Source organism: Prionailurus viverrinus, chromosome C2, assembly GCF_022837055.1.
Source record: "Prionailurus viverrinus isolate Anna chromosome C2, UM_Priviv_1.0, whole genome shotgun sequence".
Lineage (NCBI taxonomy): Eukaryota > Metazoa > Chordata > Mammalia > Carnivora > Felidae > Prionailurus > Prionailurus viverrinus.
In genome coordinates this window covers 37,319,306-37,346,178 of record NC_062569.1, presented here as the reverse complement: position 1 = coordinate 37,346,178, position 26,873 = coordinate 37,319,306, and the positions used below count along the sequence as shown (strand labels likewise).

Genomic DNA, 26,873 nt, shown 5'->3' with positions numbered 1-26,873 from the left:
TTTTCTGTTTCTCATGTTACATTTCTCTTACGAGAGCAGGTTTTTTGTGAAGAGTTGTTTTTGCCTTATCCATGACATAGTAGGTCTCATGATTACAAATGATAGCAACCCTATTCAAAATAGCTTAAGGCAAAAAATGGAATGTGTTGATTCACATAACTGAAAAGTTTGGAGTAGTGTGGCTTCAAACATATCTGGATTCAGGGGATCACATGATGGTGTCAGGGATCTAGTCTCCCTTTTTACATCTCTTGGCTCTATATGGTAGCAGAATACCCTATACTGGCCTTATAATTCTTATATCAGAAGAAGAGAGGGAACTTTTCTTTTTTAGCATGTATATTTCAGATTCCATGGAGGAGCTTTGGTTGACCCTGCTTGGCCCACATGTTCAGTTAGACAAGTGGAGAAAGAAGTGGGCCAGGTCTGGGTCATGGGTCCACTTTTGTTGAAATAGCACAATTGAAGCTCAAGGATTAACAGCCATACTGGAACTACGTGGATTGTGGGATGGGTCATTTTGCAAAAAGTAAGTTCTGTAAAGCTGGCAATATAGTCACTGTTTCCGAGATAAAATTGTTGTCAAATGGTACCTGGTAGCCACTGATATGCTTCATGACCACAAATGCAGGTGTGTTCTCACTTAAGCTCCCTCAATATACAATCAAGAATGTGGAAGGTAATTTGATGTGTATTTTGAGCCTTGTCAAATAATCTTTTAAAAAATATGTAAGCCTTGGGGTGCCTGGGTGGCTCAGTTGGTTAAGCGTCCGACTTTGGCTCAGGTCATGATCTCATGCTTCGTGGGTTTGAGCCCCGCATTGAGCTGTGTTGATGGCTCACAGCCTAGAATCTGCTTCAGATTCAATGTCTCTCTCTCTCTCTCTCTCTCTCTCTGTCTGTCTCTCTGTGCACCTCCCTGACTCATCCTCTGTCTCTCTCTCAAAAATAAATAAAAAACATTTTTTAAAAATGTAAGCCATGATACTCATTATAGAAAAATTAGAAAATACAGATAAGGAAATGGCATAGAGATTAGCAGCAGAATTTTGCCTAGGAAGACATCTGGTATATATACAAGTGTGTGTGTATGTAAAAAATATATGTATATATTTCTAATAAAAATGTCATGCTGTTTTGTAACCTACTGTTTAGCTTAATCTCTGTGATGAATGTCTTTTCTTATCTTAATATCTCTGCAACATCATTTTAAATGACTGTTTTATGTTATCTACTAAATAGGCATTATACTTTCTTAATATTGGCCATTAAGTTATTTCTATTTTTATATATTTTTAAAAATTTTTTTAATGTTTGTTTACTTTTGAGAGACAGAAAGTGAGCGGGAAGGGGCAGAGAGAGAGAAAGACACAGAATCTGAAGAGGCTCCAGGCTCTGAGCTGTCAGCACAGAGCCTGACTCGGGGCTCAAACTCACAAGCCTTGAGATCATGACCTGAGCCGAAGTCAGACGCTTAACCGACTGAGCCACCCAGGCGCCCCTCTATTTTTATATTTTTTAAGTTTATTTATATTTCTACAGGGAGAGTGAAGGAGAGTGGAGGAGGGAAAGAGAGAGGGGGACAGACAAACTGAAGCGGGCTTTGCACTGAAAGAAGAGAGCCTGATGTGGGGCTCAAACTCACAAACTGTGAAATCATGACCTAAGCTGAAGTCGGGTGCTTAACTGACTGAGGCACCCCAAGTTATTTCCTTTTTTTTTTTAACTTTCTTTCTTTCTTTTTTCTTTTTTTTTTTTTTTTTTTGCTTACTCATTGGATTATTCTCATAAGGCAAAGTCTTAATGAAATTACTGGCCGAAAGGGTGTGTGCTTTTGGGGGCTTTTGTTTCATATTGCTAAATTGCATTTCAGAAAGGTTGCACCAATTTATATATTCATCAGTGGTATATGAGAGTGCCATTCCCCTTTCTTTTTTTTTTTTTTTTTTTTAATGTTTATTTTTGAGAGAAAGAAAAAGAGCACGTGCATGCGAGCAGGGGAGGGAGCAGAGAGAAGGAGACAGAGGATCTGAAGCAGGCTCTGTGCTGTCAGCAGTGAGCTCTAGGCTCCAACTCATGAACTGTGAGATCATGACCTGAGTAGCTCAACTAACTGGGCCACTCAGGCGCCCCCCCCCCCCCCCCGTTATTTTCTTTTTAATCTTTGTCAGTATAATCAGCAAAAAATGGTATGTAATTTATTCATTTCCCTTATTACTAGCTAGGTCAGACTGGTATGCTGTATGTTCATTCATTCATTGGTCACTTGCATCTCCTATGAATTGACTGTCAGTGTTGAAAAGTTAAAAGCCATTACCATTACCATTTGAATAACAATCCACACTTGAGCATTGCTTTCATTAATAATCATATTCACATAATTATTTAATTTGATCTAAGGAGCTCTCTGAGTTTGTTGTGCACATGTTTTGTCAGCTCCATTTTGCAGTGATTGTTCCAAGATCACCTTGCTTGTAAATGTCAGAGCTGAACTTGGAATACAAATCATCTCACTCCGAATCTTGTTGTCTTTCAGTTTTGTCAATCTAAATATGTTATTGTCAATGAAATTATAATGTTGTTAGTGGGAAATATGGTTTTATTCTTAAAAACTAGGCTTGGATATTTTTTATTCTACAGACATTTAGTGACTGTTTACAGTGTGCAGCACAGTGTTTGAATAACCCAGTAGAAGACTTTTCTCAGGACCTTGTTAGGTAAAAAATTTTACATAAAATGAGTTCACCTTTTTCTTTTGCTCTGTGAACCATTATTATTATATCCTTTTTAAGTAGAAGAAGGAAAAAGGCTGTTTTTAAATGCCTTTCCTAGCCAACTTTTTCTATTCTCAAATAATCCTTTTCTTTGTCTTTAAACTATAAATTGTTTATGAAAGCAGAAATTATTGCATTTTTGAAATTTTAATTAAATTAATTTTAGTGTTTATTTAAAGTCTAGATACAAACACTTCTCCATCTACTAGACCCAAATCAGCATATAGTATTGACCCACAACTGACCTTTGTCTTTTTAGTGTGTAATTTGTTGGTTATTAAGATGCAAATGTACTTCTGTTTAAAAGTTTCCAAATTGATTCACTGCTTCACTCTGCAGAAGTTGGCCATTAAGAGCAGGTGTTTAAGCATAACAGTAACTCAGTAACTGTGAACTCTCTCCACTGTGAATATGTGGTTTCAGTTGAGGTTTTTGCCGTTATCTTTGTTTAGTAACAAAAAGGTATAAACTAATGCTTTTGAAATAATTGTAACACATGTATTAAATGATCACATTGTGTTAACGTTGGAATATTAAAGTCTGTCTTCGCCTTCTTTGCTTTCTTTTTACAGTACAACACCAATGAAAGTTTTGTCTTTCTCTTTTTATAGCAAAAAATTTTGTTATAAAAGGGCGGCATGTTAGTGATGCCACAGTAAACTCTTGGCATTTACAAGTAAACGCTTGCCATTAATATTTGTGAACAACTCTGGAGATCCATGTAGTGGTAATTTGTTGCAAATTTTGTTGCAAAGGGTTTACTTCTAATAGCATACTTATAAGAAGCTAGATAGAATTAAGTATCTGCACCATTATATACATAGGATTAAGAAGCTGCATTTTAGATGTCTTCTGCTCAGCTGCTGTCATAAAAATTTGGTATTCAATGAGAGAACTAGGTTTGCATCAGAATTACTTTTCCATGATGTGAATGATATGTAGAAATATTTCTGGTAACATATCTCTTGACAAAAAGAAACAGCTATTAGTAGTGCATTTCAATTATTAAATAATGAAATAATTAGCTCTTACATTGTGAAATTGTGAAGTATCAAATGAGTTCTCATGAAGAATATATAATGCTAATACAGTGTGTAGTTTAAAAACAACACAAGTGCACAGACATAAAGTTATAAACCTTTGTGTGCTTTAAAATCTTTTCAGTGTGGTAGTACTTTGAAAGGATGTTTGAGGTACCAAGTTAGCATTTGGTAGATTACAAATCTACAAGGATTAAAACAATAGCATAATAGTAATAGTAGAACAACTTATTAGAATCTTGCTTTATGTCAAGTTTTCAAAAATGTAGAGTTTTTTCATTCCTGGCTCTATAATAAATTTTTTAAACTCTGTTTGATGATACTACTGTATTTAGCTCTATGATTCCAAGAAGTCCAGTGGCCATCACATTAAATGAAATAAATTGCCTCAAGGTGAATTTATAGTTACACTTGTTATAGATAGCCCCCAGGTATCATATTAATAGTAATGAAGGTTAACATGAATTGAGCACTTTGTGCCTTACACTGGGCTAGATGCTTTATATGAATTATCTTAATCTTTCTAATAACCTAAACTGATAAGCACTTCTAGCACCAGTTCAGAAGACTGAGGTATAGAGAGCTTATGTGATTTGAACATGACCATGTGTCTTACTGAACCAGAATATGAGCCCAAGCAGTTTTATTTGAGACCAGTAGATCTCACCTCTGTGGTATAGTATTAATGGTCTTTATCTGATCCATTACATATCACAATGTTGAAAAATGCATAATAGGCAGTGATTATGAACAGTAAAAATTAAGGGCAACATGAAAATGGAATTTTGGTAAATCTGTTGGCAGCTTCATGGCTGCCACAACTTGCTTTCAAAAAAACCATCAGTAAAATCTGTAGGTCTCAGTTCTGCTCACAAGTAACATTATTTCATTGATTTTTATCTTAATCTGTACAATTCCTGCTTTTCCCATTGCAAGCAACATTTTCTTTTAATTTCTACTCCTGTTGTTGATATAATTAATTCATTTTTATGTGGCTGTTTATTATTTTACATGGGATCTTCAGTGGAAGGTATAAAATAACTTATTAAATGATCACATAATACTTAAGATTCTATTTTTAATTTTTAAAACTATTTTATTCAGGTTGGTTTGCCTTCCACAAATGCAGAACTAAGAGGATTTATAGATCAGAATCTCAGTCCAACAAAAGGTAAGGACAGTTGAATAGAAATTTTCTGCATTGAGCCAGTTTGATTGCATTTGTTTTATAAAATATGCAGCTATGAGTATTACTTTACATATAATGATTGTTATATAATATCACTGGGTTGTGTTATAATATACCAAATAACTTATATTGTATGAAAGTCAGTTCTGAGAGGTGTGTGATATTTGTGTTACTTTTCTCCATCTCTTTCCTAAGAGGTCTCTAAGACCACCCTTGATAAGTGATCCTCTTGCTGTTGAAACTAACTGTTCAAGCTACTTTTTTTCATGATTTTCTTGTTTGATAGTCCTACATCCTAGTAGTTTAACTTGTAAGGAAGTACAGTAGAATGAATGAATATACATAACATTTCTGTATCTAATATATGGTTTACTGGAGGAATGCTTATATCAGAAATCTGACCCACCAGTACAGGAATTTATGCAGGACACTGTCTGTATCTTTCAGTATGTATCTTTCATCAGTATCTTTTAGTATGTAGAGATAATATACTGAAATATTTATGGTTGAAATGATATGATGTTTGGAATTGCTTCACAATAATCCACTGGGGGAAGAAGAGTAAAGTGAGTGGAATTATAGATAAACTGTCTATGAGTTGATTAAGTATTTTAAGCTGGGTGGATAGCTATAAGGGGTTTCATTATTCCTTTCTCTCTTCCTTTGTATATGTTTGAAATTTTTCATTGTAAAGGTAGGAACAAAATAGATGTCATTATATACACATAGCTATGAGAGAAACATCAGCTTCCTCAAAGGGTTTATGTCCAAGGTAGGCTATATGCTCTGGAGAGAAGAGTAGAGAAGTCTGTATTTCAGTATAAAAAAAAATCTAGCTTAATAATGAGAATGTCTGTGAGAATTTAATTATGTGTATGAAACAGTGAAAGAGACACCACAAGCCTTAATGCTTTTCATTTTTCCCCAATTTTGTCATTGTAGTAAAATACGCAGAACATCAAATTTACAACTTTAACCATTTTTAAGTGGTATTAAGTACATTCATGTTGTGTGGCCATCACCACCATCCATATCCATAACTCTTTTCACCTTGTGAAATTCAAATTCTATACTCTTTAAACAATAACCCCCCACTCTCCTTTTCCCTGTTGTCTCTGGCAACCACTGTTCTTTCTGTCTCTATGATTTTGACTACTCTAGGTACCACATGTAAGTGGAATCCTAATAGTAATTGTCATTTTGTGACTGGCTTATTTCAGTTAACATAATGTCCTCAAGGTTCATCTATATTGTAGTGTATGTCAAAATTTCCTTCCTTTTTAAGGCTGAATACTATTCCATTGTGTATGTATACCACTTTTGCTTATCATTCATCCATCACTGGACACCTGGGTTGCTTCAGTGTTTTGGCTGCTGTGGATAATGCTTTTATGAATAAGGGACTACAAATAATCTCTTTGGGACCCTTCTTTCAATTCTTTTGGGTATATACCTAGAAGTGGAATTTCTGGGTCATATGGTAATTCTATTTTTAATTTTTTGGAGGAATTACCATTCTGTTTTCCACAGTAGCTGTACCATTTTACATCCCTACCAACAGTGCACAAAGGTTCCAGTTTCTCCACATCGTTGTCAACATTTATTTGTTTTTTGTTTTGTTATAGCCATCCTGGTAGATATGAAGTGATATCTCACTGTAATTTTGATTTGCATTTCTTTAGTAACTAGTCGTGTTGAGCATCTTTTTATGTGCTTATTGGCCATTTATATATCTTCTTTGAGAGGTCTACTCCAGTTTTTGGAGTTGTGTTTTAGGGATTCTTTATGTATGCTGGATATTGATCCCTTACGAGATAAATGATTTGCAGATATTTTCTTCTGTTCAGTAGGTTGTCTTTTCGCTTTCTTGATCATCTCTTTGGATGTGCAAAAGTTCTTTATTTAGTGGAAGTCCAGTTCATCTGTTTTTTCTTTTGTTGTCTGTGCTTTTCTTGTCACATCCATCACATGGTTGCCAAATCCAGTGTCATGAAGATTTTCCTCAGTGCTTCCTTCTGAGAATTTTATAGTCTTGGTTCTTTAGTTTAGGTCTTTGATCCATTTTGAGTTAATTTTTATGTAAGGTAAGGATCAAATTGGCATATGGATAACCAGTTTTTCTATTACTGTTTATAATAGAGGTCAGGGTCTTAGCACCCTTGTCAAAAATAAGTTGGCCATATATGTGAAGGTTTATTTCTGGGCTTTTTATTATTTTCCCTTAGTATATATGTCTGTCCATATGTCAGTGCCATAATGGGGTTTTTGAAATTAATTAATTTATTTTTGAGAGAGAGAGAGCAGGGGGGAGTGGCAGAGAGAGAGGGAGACAGAATCCCAAGCAAGCTCTGTGCTGTCAACACAGAGCCCAGTGTGGGGCTCAAACTCACAGAATGGTGAGATCATGACCTGAGCCAAAACCAAGAGTCAGACACTTAACTGACTGAGCCACCCAGGTACCCCCAGTACCATTATGTTTTAAATTATTGTAGTTTTGTAATAAGTTTCAAAGTTGAGAAGTGAGAGCCCTTTAACTTTATTATTTTTAAAGATTATTCTGCTATTTAGGATTCCTTGTAATTCCACATGAATTTGAGGATCAGCTTTTCCATTTCTGTAAAAAAAAAAAAAAAGGCTGTTAAAATTTTGATCGAGATTGCATTGAATCTGTAAATCGCTTCAGTTTTATTGACACCTTAACAATGTGAAGTCCTCCTATTCATCAAAATATTTCATATATTCAGGGCCTGTTTGATTGTATCATTTCTTTTTGAAGTAAGAAATATGTTCTGGAAATAGATAATGGTGGTGATGGTTATACAACTTTGTGAACATACTGGAAACCACTGAATTGTACTTTAAAAGGTAAATTTTTGGTATGTGAATTATACCTTTATTTAAAAAAAAAAAAACCACACCAACCACTTTCTTTAACTTGATGTCTGTTTCCAGCTCTGATTTGTTCTTCCCCTCATTGTCAAACTTCTGGAAAAAGCTATACACTTATAATCCCATTCTCAGCTTTAATTTACTCCTCTGCCCAATGTAATCTGGCTTTGACTCCAGTAATCCACTGAAACTGCTCTTGATCTTTGTTTTTTTTCTTTGTTGTTTATCAGCATTTCATGCAGTTAATTTCCCCTCTGTTTTTTAAATAATATTTTACTTTTAGAATAGTTTTAGATATGCAGAGAAATTATGGAGAGAGTTCAAGAGAGTTCTCATAAACCCCTTAGTCAGTTTCTCCTACTGCTAACATCATACATTGGTTTAGTACAGTTTTTTCAATTAATGAGCCAAAATCAACATATGTTAATTAACAGAAGTCCAACTTCTTCAGATTTCCTTAATTTTTAGCTAATGTTCTCTTTCTGTTCCAGGAGAGCATCCAGGATACCACATTACATTTCATGACCATCATCCTTAGCCTCCTTTTGGCTATGACAGTATCTCAGATTTCCTGTGTTTTTAATGACAGTTTTGAGGAGTGGTCAGGTATTTTGTAGAATGTCCCTCCATTGGGATTTTTCTGATGTGTTTCTCATGATTAGATTGGAGTTATGAGTTTTTGAGAAGAACCACAGAGATAAAGTGCCATTCTCATCACAGCGTATCAAAGGTCCATACTATCAACATGACTTATCATTGTCGATGTGAACTTTGATCACTTGGCTGAGGTAATGTTTGTCCTGCTTCTGTACTATAAAGTGACTTTTTAACCTCTCCCCCTTTCCATACTGTAGTCTTTGGAAGGAAGTCATTATGTGGAACCCATATTTGAGAAGTGGAGAGGTTGCTCTACTTCTGGGAGGGGGAGTATCTACATAATTTATTTGGAATTCTTTTGCACCCTAGATTTGTCTCTTCTCTCTTGTTTCTTCACTTATTTATTTAATGCTTGATTTATATTATTTAGTTTGTACCTGATATTTCGTTTATACTCTGGGTTATAGTCCAATACTTACTTAATTTTCTGCTTGAGTTGATACAGCTGTGGCCACAGTTGGTTTTCTGTGTTCCTTTGGCATATGTCCCTTGTTGTGGGTGTGGTTTTGTGTTTGTTTTTGTTTTGAGCACTTATTTCTTTAGCACTCCAAGATGTTCCAGGCTCATTTCTTGCCTACTTCTCAGATCAGCCATTTTCCCAAAGATTCCTGATTCCTTTTAATGGAGAATGTTATTAGAAACCAAGATCTCGGTGCTGGATGAACTCATTGCTACTGGGATTGTGCCTTTCTTTTTGAATCACTGGTGTTTATGTGTCTGTGATACCACACTTTTTAAGACTTGCATAAGAAAGCAGTATAGTGTAGCAGTTAAGAACAAGGGCTCTAGAGGACTCAGTGTGATCTGATCTTGGTTGTACTTCTTACACCCAACCAAGTGTGTAAACCTGAGCAAGTTGATCTCCCTAAACCAAAGTATCCACATCTATAATGAAGCAGGTAGCAATAAGTTGCTTAGAGAGTGTCTAAGGATTAAATGAGTTAGTGCACATAAATCACTTAGTACAAGCAACACCTAGCACATAGTAAGCATTCATTAAGTGCTTGCTCCTTTTCCTCATATTAATATTTTCATCTTCCTTTTTATCTGCTCTCTTTCAGTCTACTCTGCTAGCTCTCTCTCTGTCTCCTAAATGTTAATGTTCCAGGGGCAACTTGGGTGGCTCAGTCAGTTAAGTGTCCAACTTTGGCTCAAGTCATGATCTCGTGGTTCATGGGTTCGAGCCCTGCATCGGGCTGTGTGCTGACAGCTCAGAGCCTGGAGCCTGCTTCGGATTCTGTGTCTCCCTCTCTCTCTGCCCCTCCCCTGCTTGTGCTCTGTTTCTCTCTCTCTTAAAAATAAATAAAAACATTAACAAATTTTTTAAATGTTAGTTTTCCATGGGGTTTTGTCTTAGGTTTTTTTTCTCATTTTGTAAATTCTCCACAGGCAATTTCATCTATTCATCATTGCTGTAGTTATCATTTACTTTGTATATGGACTGTTGTCAAATCTATATCTCTGACCCAAATTTGTCTTGAGATTTTATATAGCCAGTTGCTTATTGGATGCCTTCACTGAGTAACTTAAAGCATCTCAGGCTCAAACTCCAGAATTAAAGTAATTATTTTACCCTCTCAAAACCTGCTTTCCCCTTTTCCTTGTCTTACTGAATAGTAGTACCATCCACCCTGTGCCTAAACCAGAAATTGAGGTCTCATATTTGATTCCTTTTCTTTCTCTCTGCTTCCAGTCAAATCATTTATAAGGCTTGTTGATTCTGCGTCCTCAGTCTCTCAGTCCTCCCCAACCGTTTTCTCTGTCTTTGTTGCTAATATCTTAGTTCAGACTACCATAAATCGTTTCCTGGATTACTGCGACTGTTGTATTTACTTCCAGATTTCTTTCTTTCTGTTTCATTACTGTAGTATAGCTCTCAAACACAAACCTCAACAGTCTTTCCATGTTAAAAAAATTAGTTTAGTAGTTCCTTATTGCCCTCAAGATAAAGTCTAAACTCTGATTTGAAAGATCCTTGGGGCGCCTGGCTGGCTCAGTTGGTAGAGCATGTGACTGTTGATCTCAGGGTTGTGAGTTTGAGCCCCATGTTGGGTGTAGAGATTACTTAAAAATAAAATATTAAAAAAAAAAATCAAATAAAAAAATCCTTCATGTTAGAGTTCTTGCTTTTATCCAGAGCCTTATCTCAGATACCTCTTCTTCTGCCACTTTGAACTATGTTCTCTCTTTCACTTTCTGTCTCTGTCTGTCTCCGTCCATCTGTACACACCTCTCTGTGCCTGGAACTCTGTGATCCCTGACATGGTCTTCTACTCCACTCCTGACACATACTACACCTGGCTAATTTCAGTTCATTATTCACATCTAAGTTTACGTCTTATTTCCACTTGGCCCATAAGCCTCTAATACTCTCTCCTTATCCCTTTTGTAGTATTTATCACACTGTACTTTAATGACTCATTTACTTATTTGTCCCCCTCCCCGGACTCTGTAAGTCAAAGACTTTTTCTTAATTCATCATGGTATCTCTAGGACAAGTATTTCAAAGTTATCTATCCCACAGTATCTGTCTCAAACTAGGAACATCGTTGAAAGAATGTTATGTCCTTACCTTCTGTCTATAATTTCTTTGACCACTGGGCAAATTCCTATTTACTCTTTAAAATCTAGCTGACCATGAATTCCTTTGTAGCTCCTTGTTACTATAGCTCCTTTCTGTTAGTTAACCTTTGGACCCTGTACATACTTTATTATTGTCCTTATCACATTATATTGTATTTCTTAATAGATTGTCCTTTTCTTTTGCTAAACTCTGAGCTCCTTGAGAGCAGGGTCCTTTTTCCTATTTTTGTCTTCAGAATCTCGCTTGGTGTCTAGCACAGTTATATTCAGTAAATACTGAATTGCAAGAGTTTGTTTTGCCATGTTTCCAGACTTGTAATAAAAATGTTTATTTATCTAAACGTTGAGAAGTAAGCGTAGAAGGAACTTACCTTAAAACTTTTTGAACAAAGTGTTAAGGAATTTAGAGTGAGGAAGGTTTCTGAACTTTTTGTCTTAGGCCACATACCTAAGAGTTGGAGCTTAAAAATTACTAATTAATTAAAATAAGAACAAGCCTGAAGATAATTATATTCAGTCATAACCAGGCGAGTAGTAGAGGATTTAAAAGCAATTGAGTATTTGTATGTCCTGGTTATGAATCATGTAATTGTTCATTATTGAGGAAAACGAAAGGTAAAAATCCTGTGACATACAACTTCACTTTGTGTGGTGTCGAAAGTCCATCAGTATCTTTGGTGAAGACGAAGGATCTCTCAGTTATCTGGGAGGTGCATGCTGTCGGGTGGTCTGTACGTTTGGATATTTCTGCATGTGGAAAGAGGCCATACTTGCCTGCAAGCTATACACAGTCCTCTGGGAAGCTGCCTGATCAGCAGCTGCTAGGAGGGTTGCACTTGTGGGATGAATTGCTCATGTCTTTGCAGGCAAGTGAGGCCTGCCATATATTCCCCGCTTGTTCCTTTATAACCTCAGCAGAGCAATTCCACTTTGCCAGCTCCTTCATTGCTTGCACATCAAATTTAAAATATGCATATCTTATACTGACTGCCAGTTCTCCACTTTCCAAGAGATTGCAATACCCTATGGCTATTAAAAGTTCAGCCTATTAAAATGAATTCAGCAACTTGAAAGAGGGAATCACTGAATAATCAAATAGATTCCTCCTGTGGAAACAGAGCTAATGGAAAAGATGAGAGAAAGCTGTAATAGAAAAGGGAATGAAAACTCTCAAGAGGATACAGTTGCAACATAGAAAAAGTTGTTTTGGAACTAAAAATATATTCAGAATTCTTAAATCTAAGAAAGATTGAAAATAAGAAATGGCCAAAGATGTACAATGAGCAAAACAATATTGATATAAAATAAAATCCACTAAAAGCCTCAAGGCATTAAAGGGAAGAAAGGAATATTGTATAGTGAAACAAGGGAAAAAACCCAACCAACAACCAAATTTTTAGAAAATGGGCAAACCTTATGAATAAGGGGTACCTGGGTGGCTCAGTTGGTTAAGCATCCAACTTCAGCTCAGGTCATCATCTCATGGTCCATGGTCTGTGAGTTCAAGCCCCACGTCTGGCTCTGTGCTGACAGCTCAGAGCCTGGAGCCTGCTTTGGATTCTGTGTCTCCCTCTATTTGCCTTTCCCCTCTCACGCTCTGTCTCTGTCTCAAAATAATAAACATTAAAAAGAAAGTTATGAATAAACAGTTACAGAAAAAGAAATATTAATGGTTCTTACACAGATAAAAAGGTACTGTACCTCATTCGTAAAACGTGTAATTTGAAAGTACACTGAATACCACTTTCCACTCTATAAGATTGGTGAGTATTAAGAAGTTTGATAAAACACTGTTGTGAAGAGTATAGGTAACATGTTCTCTTACACTGCTGGTAGGAGCATAAATTAGTACAGCCTTTATGGGAAGCAATTTCAGAGTACTGTAATTGATTTATCTTCACATTTCCTATAACCCATCAATCCCAGTTTTAAGAATTGATTCTACTGATGTGCTAGCAAACAGGGAAAGTGAAGCTTAATGTTTGCAGTATTACACGTAATAGCAAAATATTGGAAACGCTTAAGTTCATTGGTAAGATTTGATTAAATAGTGTTCAATATGTACAAAGGAATACTTATGCAGATATAAATTTGGGAATGAGAATGCTATGTACAAGTATGGAATGGGGGCGCCTGGGTGGCTCCATCAGTTAAGCATCCTCCTACTCAATCTCAGCTCAGGTCTTGATCTATGGTTGTGAGTTCAAGCACCACATTGGGCTGGGTGTGAAGCCTACTTAAAAAAAAATTTTTTTTAATATAGAATGATCTACAAAGACACATTATTACGTGCAGAACAGTGTACTATATATATAACCATTTGTTTAAATAGAAGTGTAATACAAACACATAATGTTTCTTGTAAGAAAACACAAAGACTTGACATTCATTATCTGGTGGTAGAGAAACAGTGTCTTTCACAAAGAAGTTTTTAATTTTAATAAAGTCCAACCTGGCAGTTTTTTCTTTCATGGATCATGCTTTTTGGTTGTATCTAAAAAGTCATTGCCACAAGCACCTGGGTGGCTCATTCAGTACAGCATGTGATTCTTGATATTGTGGTCATGATTTCAAGCCCCACATTGGGTGCAGAGACTTCTTAAAAAAAAAAAAAGTCATTACTAAATTCAAAAGCACTTTCCTAGTCTCCTGGGGCTTTAAAAAAATTTTTTTTTAATGTTTATTTTTGAGAAAGAGACAGAGCACGAGTAGGGGAGGGACAAAGAGAGAGAGGGAGACACAGAATCTGAAGCAGGCTCCAGGCTCCGAGCTATCAGCATAGAGCCCGATGCAGGGCTTGAACTCACGAACCTCAAGATCATGACCTTAGCCAAAGTCGGACGCTCAACCAACTAAGCCACCCAGGTGCCCCTGTTTTTCTTCTAGGAATTTTGCTGTTTACATTTAGGTCAGTGATCCGTTTTGAGTTTATTTTGTTAGAGGTGTAAGATTTATTTCTAATTTTTTTTTTTTTTTTTGCATGTAGATGTCTAGTGTTTCCAGCTTCATTTGTTGAAAAGACTCCTTTCTCCACTGAATCTCCTTCGACCTTTGTCAAAGATGAGTTGAATATATTTATGGGGTTCTATTTCTAGGCTCTTTTTTCTATTCTATTGATCTATTTTCCTGGTCTCTTGCTGATACCGAATTGTCTTCATTACTGTGGATTGATAGTGGTCTTAAAGTTGAATAGTGGCAATGTTAGCTATTCTGAGTCTTTTGCCTTTTCACGTAAATTTTAGAATTAGTTTGTTGATATCCACAAAATAACTTACTGGGATTTTGACTGAGTTTGTATTGAATCTGTACATCAAATTGGGAATAACTGACATCTCAACAATATTGATTCTTCCTATCCATGATGGAACATCTCTCCCTTTTGGGGGTGTTGAATTGTATAAGTTCTTTATATATTTTGGATACTAACCTGTTATCAGGTGTCACTTGCAATTATCTTCTCCCATTCCATAGTTTGCCTTTGGTTGATTGTTTCCTTTGCTTTGCAGAAGCTTTTTATTTTGATGAAGTCCTAGTAGTTTATTTTTGCTAGTGCTTCCCTTGCCTCAGGAGACATGTCTAGAAAGAAGTTGATACAGCCAATGTCAAAGAAGTTATTGCCTGTGCTCTCTTCTAGGATTTTTATGGTTTCAGGTCTCCCATTAGGTCTTTAATCCATTCTGGGTTTATTTTTGTGTATGCTGTAAGAAAGTGGTCCAGTTTCATTATTTTGTATGTTGTTGTCCAATTTTCCCAACACCATTTGTTGAAGAGACATCCTTTTTCCCATTGGATATTCTTTCCTGCTTTGTCAAAGATTAATTGGCCATATAATTGTGGGTCCATTTCTGGGTTTTCTATTCTGTTCCATTGATCTATGTGTCTGTTTTTGTGACAGTATCATATTGTTTTGATTACTGCAGCTTTGTAATATAACTTGAGGTCTGGGTAAATTCCCTAGAATCTTCTACATATACTGTCATGTCATCTGTGATTAAAGACAATTTTACTTTTCCTTTCCAATTTGTATTTCTTTTTCCTTCTTGATATCACTGATTAGGACTTCCAGTTCAAAGTTGAATAGAAATGGTGAGAGCAGAAATCCTTGCTGTGTTCCTGATCTTAGGAGGAAAGAAAGCATCTAGTCTGTGTTATTAGGTATGATGTTAGCTGTAGAGCTTTCCCATAGCTGCCTTCCATCTGGTTGAGTAAGTTTCCTTCTATTCTTAGTTTTCTGAGTGTTTTGATCACGAATGGTTGTTGGATTTTGTTGTTTTTTCTGTACTAAGTTATTACAATGATTATATGGGGGGGTATCTATAGCCCATGAATATGGTGAATTACATTGATTGATGTTTACATGTCACAAAAACTTTGAATTCTCTGGACAAATACCACTTAGTTATGAGAGAATCTTTTAAATTCTCCATTTGGAGAGTATTATTGCTTAGAACCTGTTCTGTGCTATTTTTAATCCTTTCCAGTCAAGAGATGATTGTAGGATCCCTGAGTAGCAACAGGGAACCAGCTAGGGTCAGAGTACATATATCTGTAGTGAAACTAATTGTTTCAGGTTTTGTAACATTTTTGAACAGATCTTCATAGCCTGGGAACAGGAATAAAGGAATTTGTGGGCAAAGCAGTAGGAACAGAAGGAATTCACAGTTTCACAAAAAGTGTTGCTGGAATGGCTCCCTATAGGGACCTTAATAGTGCATTTCTGCCAAGAAAGGAATGTGAGCACTTTATTTCTTGATAAGAAAAAATTTAAAAGGAGTTAGAAAGGTGAAAAGGGTAGGGAATTGGTGTTAAAGATTATTTCACTGTTCAAATTCTTAAAAGTAAATTAGCTTACATAATTTAGATTTGTATGTTTAATGTAAAAGGCTACTAACGTTTGCCCATAGGCTCTTTCTCGGAGTTTACTTAATGATTTAAGTCCTGAAATATCTAGTAAGATTTTATTTTATTTTATTTTATTTTATTTTATTTTACTCTAAACAGTAGGTATAAGCAACATTTGGTTGCTATTTCTATAAAGATTCTCTGGCAGGGTTCTAAATCTAAGGTCATGTTAGGGTGAGTTTGGCCTCTCTTACTGTGCAAGACTTAGTAAGAGATTGTGTTTTAATAAACACAGTGAATGGTTCTGGCTTTGCCTTTTGAATCTGGGTTTGGTTTCAGGATATTTAAAAATATCTTAATGATCTGAAAATAGACAACTATCCCATTCTACAAATAGTTTTATTGACGTGCTCATTCCAGTAGCTTGCTTTTCCTGAAGAACCTGTATCATCTGATCTTTTTTCTCTCTTGTATTTTTCCTATATTTGTCTACAAGAAAGCTTCATTTAAATAATAGTGTTAGGTTGCCATATTAAGTAATTAAACACTAGAATTAAATAAGAATTACCTTTTGGAAATAAAATAAAAGTGTTCCTGATTTAAAACAAAACAAAAAAAATTAAAGTGTTTTAAAATGGGCTGTGGTTACCACATCTTTTATCTTCCTGTTAACTGCTTTCACAATGTATATTGTGGTTAGGTAGAATTACATAACTTTGCTTTGTGTTTTGATTGCATGTTGTAGATTTATAAATAGGTTTGATAGTGCAGTATGTTATACGTGAGTCACAATCAAATGAATAAAAATAACTTTATTCTCTATTCTGGTAGTTCATATAAATTGCTTTGTTATAAAGAGTTTAATATGATGATGCCTATTTTTTTTATAGTTCTTGAAATCATTGTTTCTTATGAAAAGGTGATAAACTGATATTCTTCTTTTGAGAGGAAAGGATATCTGCAAGCTTGTTTCTATATTATTTTAATATTCACTTCCAGTGAATTACCTTATAACTCAGTTGGCAGAGTAGAGTAGTGTTGAAATTAAAAGGTCTTTCTTTATGTGATTTATTATTTACTTAGTATTTTTAAAATGGAGTTGATCTGATTGTTCTGTTTACTATTCCCATATGGCCCATTGTATTCTCATGGAAGAAAACCTTTTCTATAAAGGCTTTAACTTGAGATAGCCATCTTGCTTACTATTGGTAACAGCTGTTTTGGTTAGTTCAAACCCACAACACTAAGGGAAGATCATTTTGATTGCCAGTTTGAATTTAGTTCTGAAACTCGCATCTTAAATGTTTTTATTTTTGAATTTGTCTTGTTTGTGACCAACATAAATGTGCATGAGTTGCCAAATCCAAAGGCAAAATATCAAGAAACATGCTTTAACGGTATTAAACAACTTTGTTGCCAACACAGTGTTTTTAAAATTACATCTAGAAATTTGCCTAATCTGACGTTTAACCTGGTTTCTCCTCCTCTTCTTTATAAATTATATAGTAAATAAAAATGTTCTTTTTTTAAAGTTATATCTGTCTTGGCTTTTAATAGCATAGATTTATTATTTACTGTTTTTGTGCTTTATATATGGAATCATATGGTATTCTTTTGTGACTAGCTTCTCTTGCTCAACATTATGTTTTTAGATTCATCCATTTTGTATGTAGTTGTAGTTAATGCTTTCTCAGTGCTATGTAATATTCCATTGTGTGAATAAACCATAATTTATTTATTTATTCTAATGTCATCAGGCATTTAGGGAGTTTTCAGTTTTTGGATATTACAGTTAATGAGCTTATGAACATTCTAATCTCTGTCCTTTGATGAACACGTGCATGAATTTCTCTAGGGCATATACCTAGGATTGGAATTGTTTGGTTAGAATATATGTCTTCAGCTTTAGTAGATATTTCCAGATGACTTTCTCCAAAGTGATACTACCAATTTACCCTGTTAGGTCGCAATATATGAAGATTCCCAATTGCTCATATTTTTGTTAATCTTAGTATTTTTCATCTTTTTCCTTATACTCATTCTGGTGGGTGCGTAGTGGTAATGCACTGTGCACATTTCCCTGACGATTAATGAGGTAAAGAATCTTTCCCATAGTTTGGCTATAAATTATGATAAAACATTGTTGTAGTTTACAGTTCTGTACCAGATATATTTCGTTTCATTCCAGGGAGATGAATTTCAAGAATTATATTATAAGCGTTATGTGCATTTAAAGGATACTATAATGAGTCAAGGCCATGGATGTGGATTTTTAAAATAGCATACATTTAATACTGGAAGTAAGACTGAAGTAATAATATAATGACCTGTAATATGACATCTACTGAAATTTGGCTTGAATCTGTCAAGTGTATATTTATAATTGAATTTTATTTCATTGTGACTTCAGTTATAAAATTGAAGATATGTTCTCATATGAAAACCTTTCAGCAGAATGAGTTTTAAGGTTTTTTGGCAAAAACAAATGAGTAGATTGATAGACTTTGTTGGCTGTTGTAATCAGGAACATTGCTAGACTCAAATAAAATATTTATAAAGCATTACACAGATTCTTATATCACTTTTAGAGCTTTGATAACTTTGAAATGTTCTTAACATCTTGGTTTTTTCATTTTATCAACCAATACCTTCTTCCTAACTCTACACGTATAATTAGCAGAATTGATTCCTTTCTTCTGTTGTCAGAATCTTTAGAACAAGGTGGAAAGCACAAAACAATTCTAAACTTCTCCACCAAAACAACTATGTGTGTGTGTATGTATAATTTTACTTAATATATTTAGCTAATTTTAATGTATTTAAAATACATAAAAATTTTAGTGTATTTAGTATATTTAAAATAATTTGATATACATGTAATTTTATTAGCCTTGTTGGTATTTTAAGATTAAATTATAATGGTAGGCTCTTGAGATAAAGGAGGACTTGTATCTAAAATAATACCTGACTCACAGGAGCTTAATATCTGTTTATTGAGTAGATGAAACAGTGACGAAATTCTGTGAAGTTCTTCTCTTTTCACATTTTGTTGGTGTTTCCACTTGTTGTCTCCTCCCCTCCAATTTTGGCTCTCTAGTTTACAAAGGAGTATTTGAGGTGAGTAAGAGAAAGTTGTTGTTAATGAAGTTTTTCAAAGTGGCACTTTCTCTCAAGATAATCAGTGAAATAAGAAATTCTACATTATATAGTAATTATTTATGAATGAAGAGAACTAGAAAAAAATGATGTTTTATGAAGAGGAAAATTAAAGAAGTTCCAAATATGTGGAAAGAAAGCTGGAGGCAGAGAGAGTAGGAACAATGAAACCGTGTCTAAGTAACATCTGTTATCCTAGATGATATTAATGAATTTTGTGTTGAATGTTTTTTTTTTTCTCAACTTTTTTCTACTCTGGATCACAAAATATTGTATAGTGTATTGTTTAGAAAAGACAGCTAATCCTCGAGAAATTGTTGATGGTTTTCCTGGCTGATTTTTAAAGCTTTCCTTGGTTTTTGGTTCCAGATCTTTAGACCTCACTATGAACCAACAATTGTTAAGAAACATTGGATACAAGTCATTGGAAAATCTTAACCATATGTGTTAGCATAGCCATAGAGAAAATGCATGGGTCTTAGGCCTGAAACTTCAGGGCTTTGTTTAATATGTGTATCAATTTTATGTATTTAATCAAAGCAAATATATAAAATTGCTACCTAATTCTGGAGAAAAATAACTGAATAACTATTGCTTTATAGTATCAGCTACTCGAATTCAAAGATACTCTAGATTTTATTTGCTTTGATTGCTGTGTTCTCTCTTTTCATATCTAAGATTAGTATACCAAGGTAAATTTTAAATGAATTGGGTATTTTTAAAATAGAATACCAAAAAATGTTAAGACATAAAATTTCTAGAAAACAGTTTAGATAAGGCTTTATGTAGATTGGTGAATTAACTATCCTGGAGATGTAAGTCCATTAAGACAATGTCCTTGTCTCAGTTTCTATGAATATTGAATTGGGGATCTTATAAAACAATTGTGACTGTTTTGCAGGCCATAAAGAAAAAAGTGACATCTGATATATCTGGAACACAGACCTTAAAGGATTCTAACATACTAGGCTCGTTGGTATTGAACTGGCCTGGGGAAAAATATGTCATAATAGCATGAACTCTGAGATAGTTTGGATAGAAAACTTTATTATAAAGCCAAGGGCTGAGTCTGGGGGCTGTGGTCAAAGAAAACTTCTGGCATCTGCCTATAGTCATATTAGGTTCTACACTTGTTACCCACTCCCTTTCAACTCATCCTGTGTTAGGGGGAAAAAGACAAATGATTTTCTCTGAATTTTTTCTGTTTACATTAGATAGTTGGAATGAAATCACTTAAACTTGATCTGTTGGAATAGAATAATTTATGGAATTTATAACACTCAAATTGTTTCATCAAAGTACTCTCAGAAATTCTGGATTAGTTAATTAGCCACAGCTCCCAGCTCTTCAGTTGTACATTATCCTTAAGTTTCAGAAATTCCCTTCTGGATGGGAGAGTCAACACAACGTACCCAGGAACGAACTATTTTCCTGGTTGTGAGAGCAGTATTAATTCTTAGCACACATGAAATCAAGCTGAGAACCACAGCTAATCCAAGACCTGGATTTTTCTTTGCTCTATTACTTTACTCTGTTATTTTGCTTTTCCTTCTGTTTTTACACAGTTCTCTCAGGTGACTGAGCTGCACTCAGAGAAATATTTCTGTTTTGTTCTTTTAGAAAGATTTTCTTTTGTTTTGGAAGGACATGCTCTCCTTCATAAGCTTTTATGATGCTGTAGCGACCATGGAAATACACCATTCAGATCTCCTGATGGGAGGTGTAATTGAGTGACAGTCACAGCTGTGGCCCTTCTGGATCCACCACCTCATTCTTGCTGAGGCCACCCACACTAATTGTGGCTGTTTTCAGCAATGAATGAGCATGATGGGGTCCTAGTGTAGGCCCATTATTTTGGGATGCAGAACTCTTCTAGTGGGCACAGCATTACTTACTTACTGCCACATAACAAGATATCCTAAAACTTGACAGTGTAAAACACCAAACATTTCATATCTCACACAGTTTCTGAGGGTCAGTATGGCTTAATGAGGTGATTCTGCCTCAGGGTCTCTCATGTATTGTAATCAAGCTGTTGACCAGGGCTTTAGTCGTCTGAGGGCTGGGCTACATCTGGAAGACCTACTTCTAAGATGGCTTACTACGTGGATCTTGGTAAGAGCCCTCAGTTCCTCACTGACTGTTGGCAGGAGATTTCAGATCCTTGCCACATGACCAACAACTGATAAACATTTTCAGCGTCCAAATTCATTCAAGACAAGTAACAATTCAGTTTTCATCTTAAATATCATTTCCTGTGAGATACTTTTCTAAATACCATCCCTACCTAGGGTTGCCAGATGTAGCAAATAAAAATACAGGACAGTATTTGGGACATACTTCTACTGAAAAAGTATTCATTGTTTATTTGAAATTCAAATTTAACTGAATGTCCTGCAACCCTACTAAATTTCTGTGTTTAGTTGTCTTGTTTCTGCCCCTTTGGCACCCTGTGCTATCCTGTTTCTGCATTACTGCACTATATTTAAATTTTCCATTTAGTTGTCAGTATCTTCCCACTAGGGTAAAACTTCCCTATGGGTAAGAACTGTGTCTTGTTGATTTTATTCACTGTTGTATCCCCAGTGCCAAGCCCTGGCTTGACGACGTTTATAGGTACTCAATAAATATCTGTGGGCCATTCAAAGAATGAAATCACTTGGTCTTGTAATTGCATGTACTTCTCTCCTCCTCCATTTTTTCTCCTTCATCATCATTATCAGGATGAAGGTCAGAGAATGCTAATACAGAGAAACGCCATGATTTAGAATGCCATGATTTAGAAACATGCTGTATCACTTTATATCTAAGTTTTAGTTTCCCCTTCTGATAGCTGGAGGTAATACCTGTTTCCTGCCTGCCTTAAGATAATATCTGCCTCCTATCTACCTTGGAAAAAAAGCAAAGATTATTATGCCTGCTATTTTCTAGGAATTGTGCTAGCTTCAATAGTTGGAAGCTGGACTTTTTATATAATGGTAATAGGTTTTAAGTAATGGTAAGGACATGGAATCAAACGCTGAGTTTGAATCTTAGCCTTGCCACATACTAATGGTGACTGCTTAGACAGATTACTAAATTGCGTTTCAGAATGTCAACTTTCTCATCTCTAAAACAGGAATAATAATCTCATCTCTAAAATAACTAATTTGTAAGGGCTAGTGTAAAAGATTAAATGATAAAATATGTAACCTTGCACATGTTTTTGACACATGGTAGGTATACAGGAAATCCCTATGAAGCTTCTCAGTCCCGCCATATTGTAATTCCTCGAGTGATTCTGGCTTTAGATTTTACAGGCTTTCATAATTCCACCAATTGTAGATTCTCAGCCAATTTCATATACCAAATATCAGAACCTGTGACTTCTCTTTTACTGAAATAGGTTACTGTGGGAATAATACGTCAGTAGAGTAAACTAACCTGTTTTATATCAGTCTAAAACAGCTAATTTTCCCTATGTGTAGGGTCTGTTGAATCTTATTCCCAGTGATAGAAAAAAATTATATTGGCTCGAAAATGGATGCTTCTTTGATTGTCTGCCACAAACCAGTTATCCCTATAGTAACTTTTCTGATATCTTCTGCTTAACATCCAAAAGGGTCATGAGCCCCCCCTTTCTCAGTCTGTGGTTCTTCTGAAAAATCAAGCTTGAGTGTGACTTTTGGCCCTTTGCTCTTCAGGAGATTTCTGTCCTTACTATGACCTCACATACATTGGGATTACTGATTGTAGCACTCCAGGGTTCCCAACACTCTTTCTGCACTTCATCCCAATGCTTTTCGGTTTAATGAATGAGGAAGGTGAATCTCATGTAGATTAAATGACTTACCCCAGGTTACTCCATGTAGTCAGCCACGATCTGAACCCAGGTGTTCTGACTCTATTGTAATATGTGTACTACATTCCACTGCTTTATTGAATGAGAATTATGGAGCCTGTGCATTGATACACATATGTGTAGTAGTATTGTGAAGTGCTGTGCGGAGATACACAATAACCCTTATGGGGGTGCCTGGATGACTTAGTCAGTTAAGCATTTGACTTTGGCTCAGGTCATGATCTCATGGTTCGTGGGTTCAAGCCTCACATTGGGCTCTGTGCTGACAGCTCAGAGCCTGGAGCCTGCTTCTGATTCTGTGTCTCCCTCTCTCTCTGCCCTTCCCCCACTCACACTCTGTCTCTCTCTCTTTCAGAAATAAATAAACATTAAAAACACACACATACACAATAACCCCTATGGCAGAAGGTGTATAGTTGATTTGAGGCTAAACGCGTAAGTTAATAAAAAGTAGTTAAATGCCAGTGATTAATATAACTACAAAAAGCTACTGAAAATCAGAATTATTTTTAGCTATATAGAATAATTTTGGATATTTTATTAATACCATTTGTATCTGGATTCCTATACTGAGGTTAATGCTTTTGAGATTTATTAATGTTGTGTGTGTTAGTAGCTCTTTTTTATTACTGATTAGTATTCCATTGTGTGGATGTATCACAATTTGTTTATCCATTCACAAGTTGATGAATATTGGTATTGTTTCCACTTGTGGACTACTGTGAATAAACCTGCTATGAACATTCGAATACAAGCTTATGTGTTGACATAAATTTTTATTTTTCTTTATTTTTAAAAAAATGTTTAATTACTTATTTTGAGAAAGACAGTGCGAGTGAGTAGAGAAGGGGCAGAGAGAGAGGGAGAGAATCCCAAGCAGGCTCCATGCTGTCTGCACAGAACCTGATGTGGGACTCTCACAAACTGTGAGATCATGACCTGAACTGAAACCAAGAGTCAGACTGTTAATCAAGTGAGGCACCCAGGTGCCCCAAGTTTTTGTTTTTCTAAGGTAAATACCTAGGAGTGGAATTGTTGGGTCATCTGGTAAGTGTATGTTTATAAGAAATTGCCAAACATGTTTCCTAAATTGTCTGTACAAATTGGCATTCCCATCAGCAATGTACAAGAGTCCTAGTTGCCCTGTGTTCTTGTCAGCACTTGGTATGGTTGGCCTTTTTTTTAATTTTAGCTATTTAAGTGGGTTTGTATAGTATCTCAGTATGGTTTTAATTGGCATTTCCTTAATGACTATTTCATACGCTTATCTGCCATGGCATATCTTCTTTTTTTTTTTTAATGTTTATTTTATTTTTGAGAGAGAGAGAACATGAGCAGGGGAGGGGCAGAGAGAGGGGGACAAAGGATCTAAAGCGGGCTCTATGTTGACAGCAGACAGCCCAATATGGGGCACAAACTCACAAACTGAGATCATGACCTGAGCTGAAGTCAGATGCTTAACCAACTGGGCCACCCAGGTGCCCTGCCATCAGCATATCTTCTTTGGTGAAGCAGCTGTTTAAATTGTTTGCCCATTTTTCTTTATTGGGTTTTTTGTCAGATTATTGTCTTATTCTGGATACAAGTTGTTTATCAGATGTATGTATTTTACAAATATTTTCTCCCAGCCTGTAGCTTGCCTTTTTATGTTCTTAACAGTAAGTTTTAGGGCACAAACATGGTTTATATTTTAATGTGTAATTTATCAATTAAAAAAATAGTTTGGGGGGGCGCCTGGGTGGCTCAGTCAATTGAGCATCCGACTTCAGCTCAGGTCATGATCTCACAGTTCATGAGTTTGAGCCCCACATCAGGCTCTGTGCTGATAGCTTGGAACTTGGAGCCTGGAGCCTGCTTCCGATTCTGTGTCTCCCTCTCTCTCTCTGTCCCTAACTCATTTGCATTCTGTCTCTGTCTTGCTCAAAAATAAACATTAAAAAAATTAAAAAAAAAATAGTTTGGGGGCGCCTGGGTGGCTCAGTTGGTTGAGCATCTGACTTGGTCTCAGGTCATGGGTTTGTGAGTTTGAGCCCCAAATCCGGGGCTCTGCTGTCAGTGCAGAGCCTGCTTCAGATCCTGTCTCCCTCCTTTTCTGCCCCTCCCCTGCTCGTGTGCTTTAAGGAGATAGAAGTTTATTGAATATGCCACGAGGGAGTGGTGGGAAGGACAGCAGAGGAGAGACTGTCTGCCTGTTTCACTGATTTAAATGTCTATCTTTATGTCAATAACACGCTTCTTCATGTAGCTCGGTAGTTCAACAAAGGGCAAATTTGCCCCCCATGAGACTTTGGCAGTGTCTGGAGACATTTTAGACTGTTACAACTCTGGCAAGGGAACAGTTTGCCTTTGATAGGGGTAGAGGTCAGGATGATGCTAAACATCCTACAGTGTACTGGCCAGTTCCCCATCACAAAGAATTAGCCAGTCCATAATGTCAGTAGCACCAACATGGAGAAACTCTCCTTTACCTGTATATTAAAGTCCTGAAATCAGGCAGTGTAAGTCCTCCAACGTTGTTCTATTTCAAAGTTGTTTTGACTATACTAGGTGTTCTGCATTTTTGTATACCTTTTTAAATCAGTTTGTAAATTTCTACAAAAGTGCCTGTTGAGATTTTGATTGGAATCGAGGTGAATCTGTAGATAAACTTGGAAACACATGGTGTCTTAATACTGAATCTTCCAATTTATAAGCATGGTTTATCTGTCCATTATTTCTTCTATAGTTTGTCTTGGCAAAATGTAGTTTTCATTATATAGGGCTTGCATATATTTGTTACATTTATTGCTAAGTATTTTATATTTTTCATGTTATTATAAATTATATCTTTTTATTTCAGTATCTGATTTTTTTTTAATTTTTTTTTTCAACGTTTTTATTTTATTTTTGGGACAGAGAGAGACAGAGCATGAACGGGGGAGGGGCAGAGAGAGAGGGAGACACAGAATTGGAAACAGGCTCCAGGCTCCAAGCCATCAGCCCAGAGCCCGACGCGGGGCTCGAACTCATGGACCGCAAGATCGTGACCTGGCTGAAGTCGGACGCTTAACTGACTGCGCCACCCAGGCACCCCTCAGTATCTGATTTTTTAATTGCTGGAATACAGACGTACAATTGATTTTTTTTAATGTTTTTTTATTTTTGAGAGAGAGCATGAGTGGGGGAGGGGCAGAGAGAGAGAGAGAATATGAAGCAGGCTCCAGTGCGAGCCCGATGTGGGGCTTGAACCCACAGACTGCAAGATCATGACTTGAGCCGAAATCGGTCACTCAACCGACTGAGCCACCCAGGCTCCCACAATTGATTTTTTAAATTTATTTATTTTGAGAGAGAGAGAATGTGAGCTGGGGAGGGGCAGAAAGGGAGAGAGAGAGAATCCCAAGCAGGTTCCGCACTGTCAGCCCAGAGCCCAACGTGTGGCCCCATCCCATGAACCATGAGATCATGACCTGAGCCAAAACCAAGAGATGGGTGCTTAACTGAATGAACCACTTAGGCACCACTATAATTGATTTTTATATATTGATCTTGTTGCCTGTGACCTTGCTAATAAACTCAGTGTAAGTAAATTGTTATAGGTTCCATAGAATTTTCCACATAGACCAACATTTTGTCTGTTTTACTTATTCCTTTCTTATATTTATGTCTCTTTTCCTTTTTCTTGACTTACTGCACGAAGAATATTTCAGTGTTGAATTAATGAAAATAGGCATCATTGTCTTGTTCCTAATCATAAGGAGAAAGCAACAATTTTTTTTTACCATTTAGTGTGATTTTTAGCTATAGGTTTTCAGTAGTTCCCTTTTTAGCACATTGAAGAGATTCATGTCTATTCCTTGACTACTAAAAGTTGTTATCACAAATGGTTATTGAATTTTGTCAAGTACCTTCTCTGTATTTAT

General features: G+C 35.9%; 1 protein-coding gene and 1 non-coding gene across 6 annotated transcripts in view; both read left to right on the top strand.

Annotated features, from left to right (window-relative positions):
* The window catches only part of TFDP2 (transcription factor Dp-2), a 174,862-nt gene that overhangs the window by 51,141 nt on the left and 96,848 nt on the right, over positions 1-26,873 (top strand). For 4 of the 5 annotated variants that reach the window (XM_047874566.1, XM_047874567.1, XM_047874565.1 and 1 more), the window contains one exon: positions 4,919-4,985. The exons of the other annotated variant lie outside the window; for it this stretch is intronic. In XM_047874566.1, the coding sequence (XP_047730522.1) occupies positions 4,919-4,985 (67 nt within the window). The remainder of the gene's footprint in view (positions 1-4,918; positions 4,986-26,873) is intronic. 5 annotated transcript variants of the gene reach the window in all.
* TRNAN-GUU (transfer RNA asparagine (anticodon GUU)) lies at positions 10,532-10,604 on the top strand. The gene has a single exon. It is a non-coding gene; the product is annotated as a tRNA-Asn (tRNA).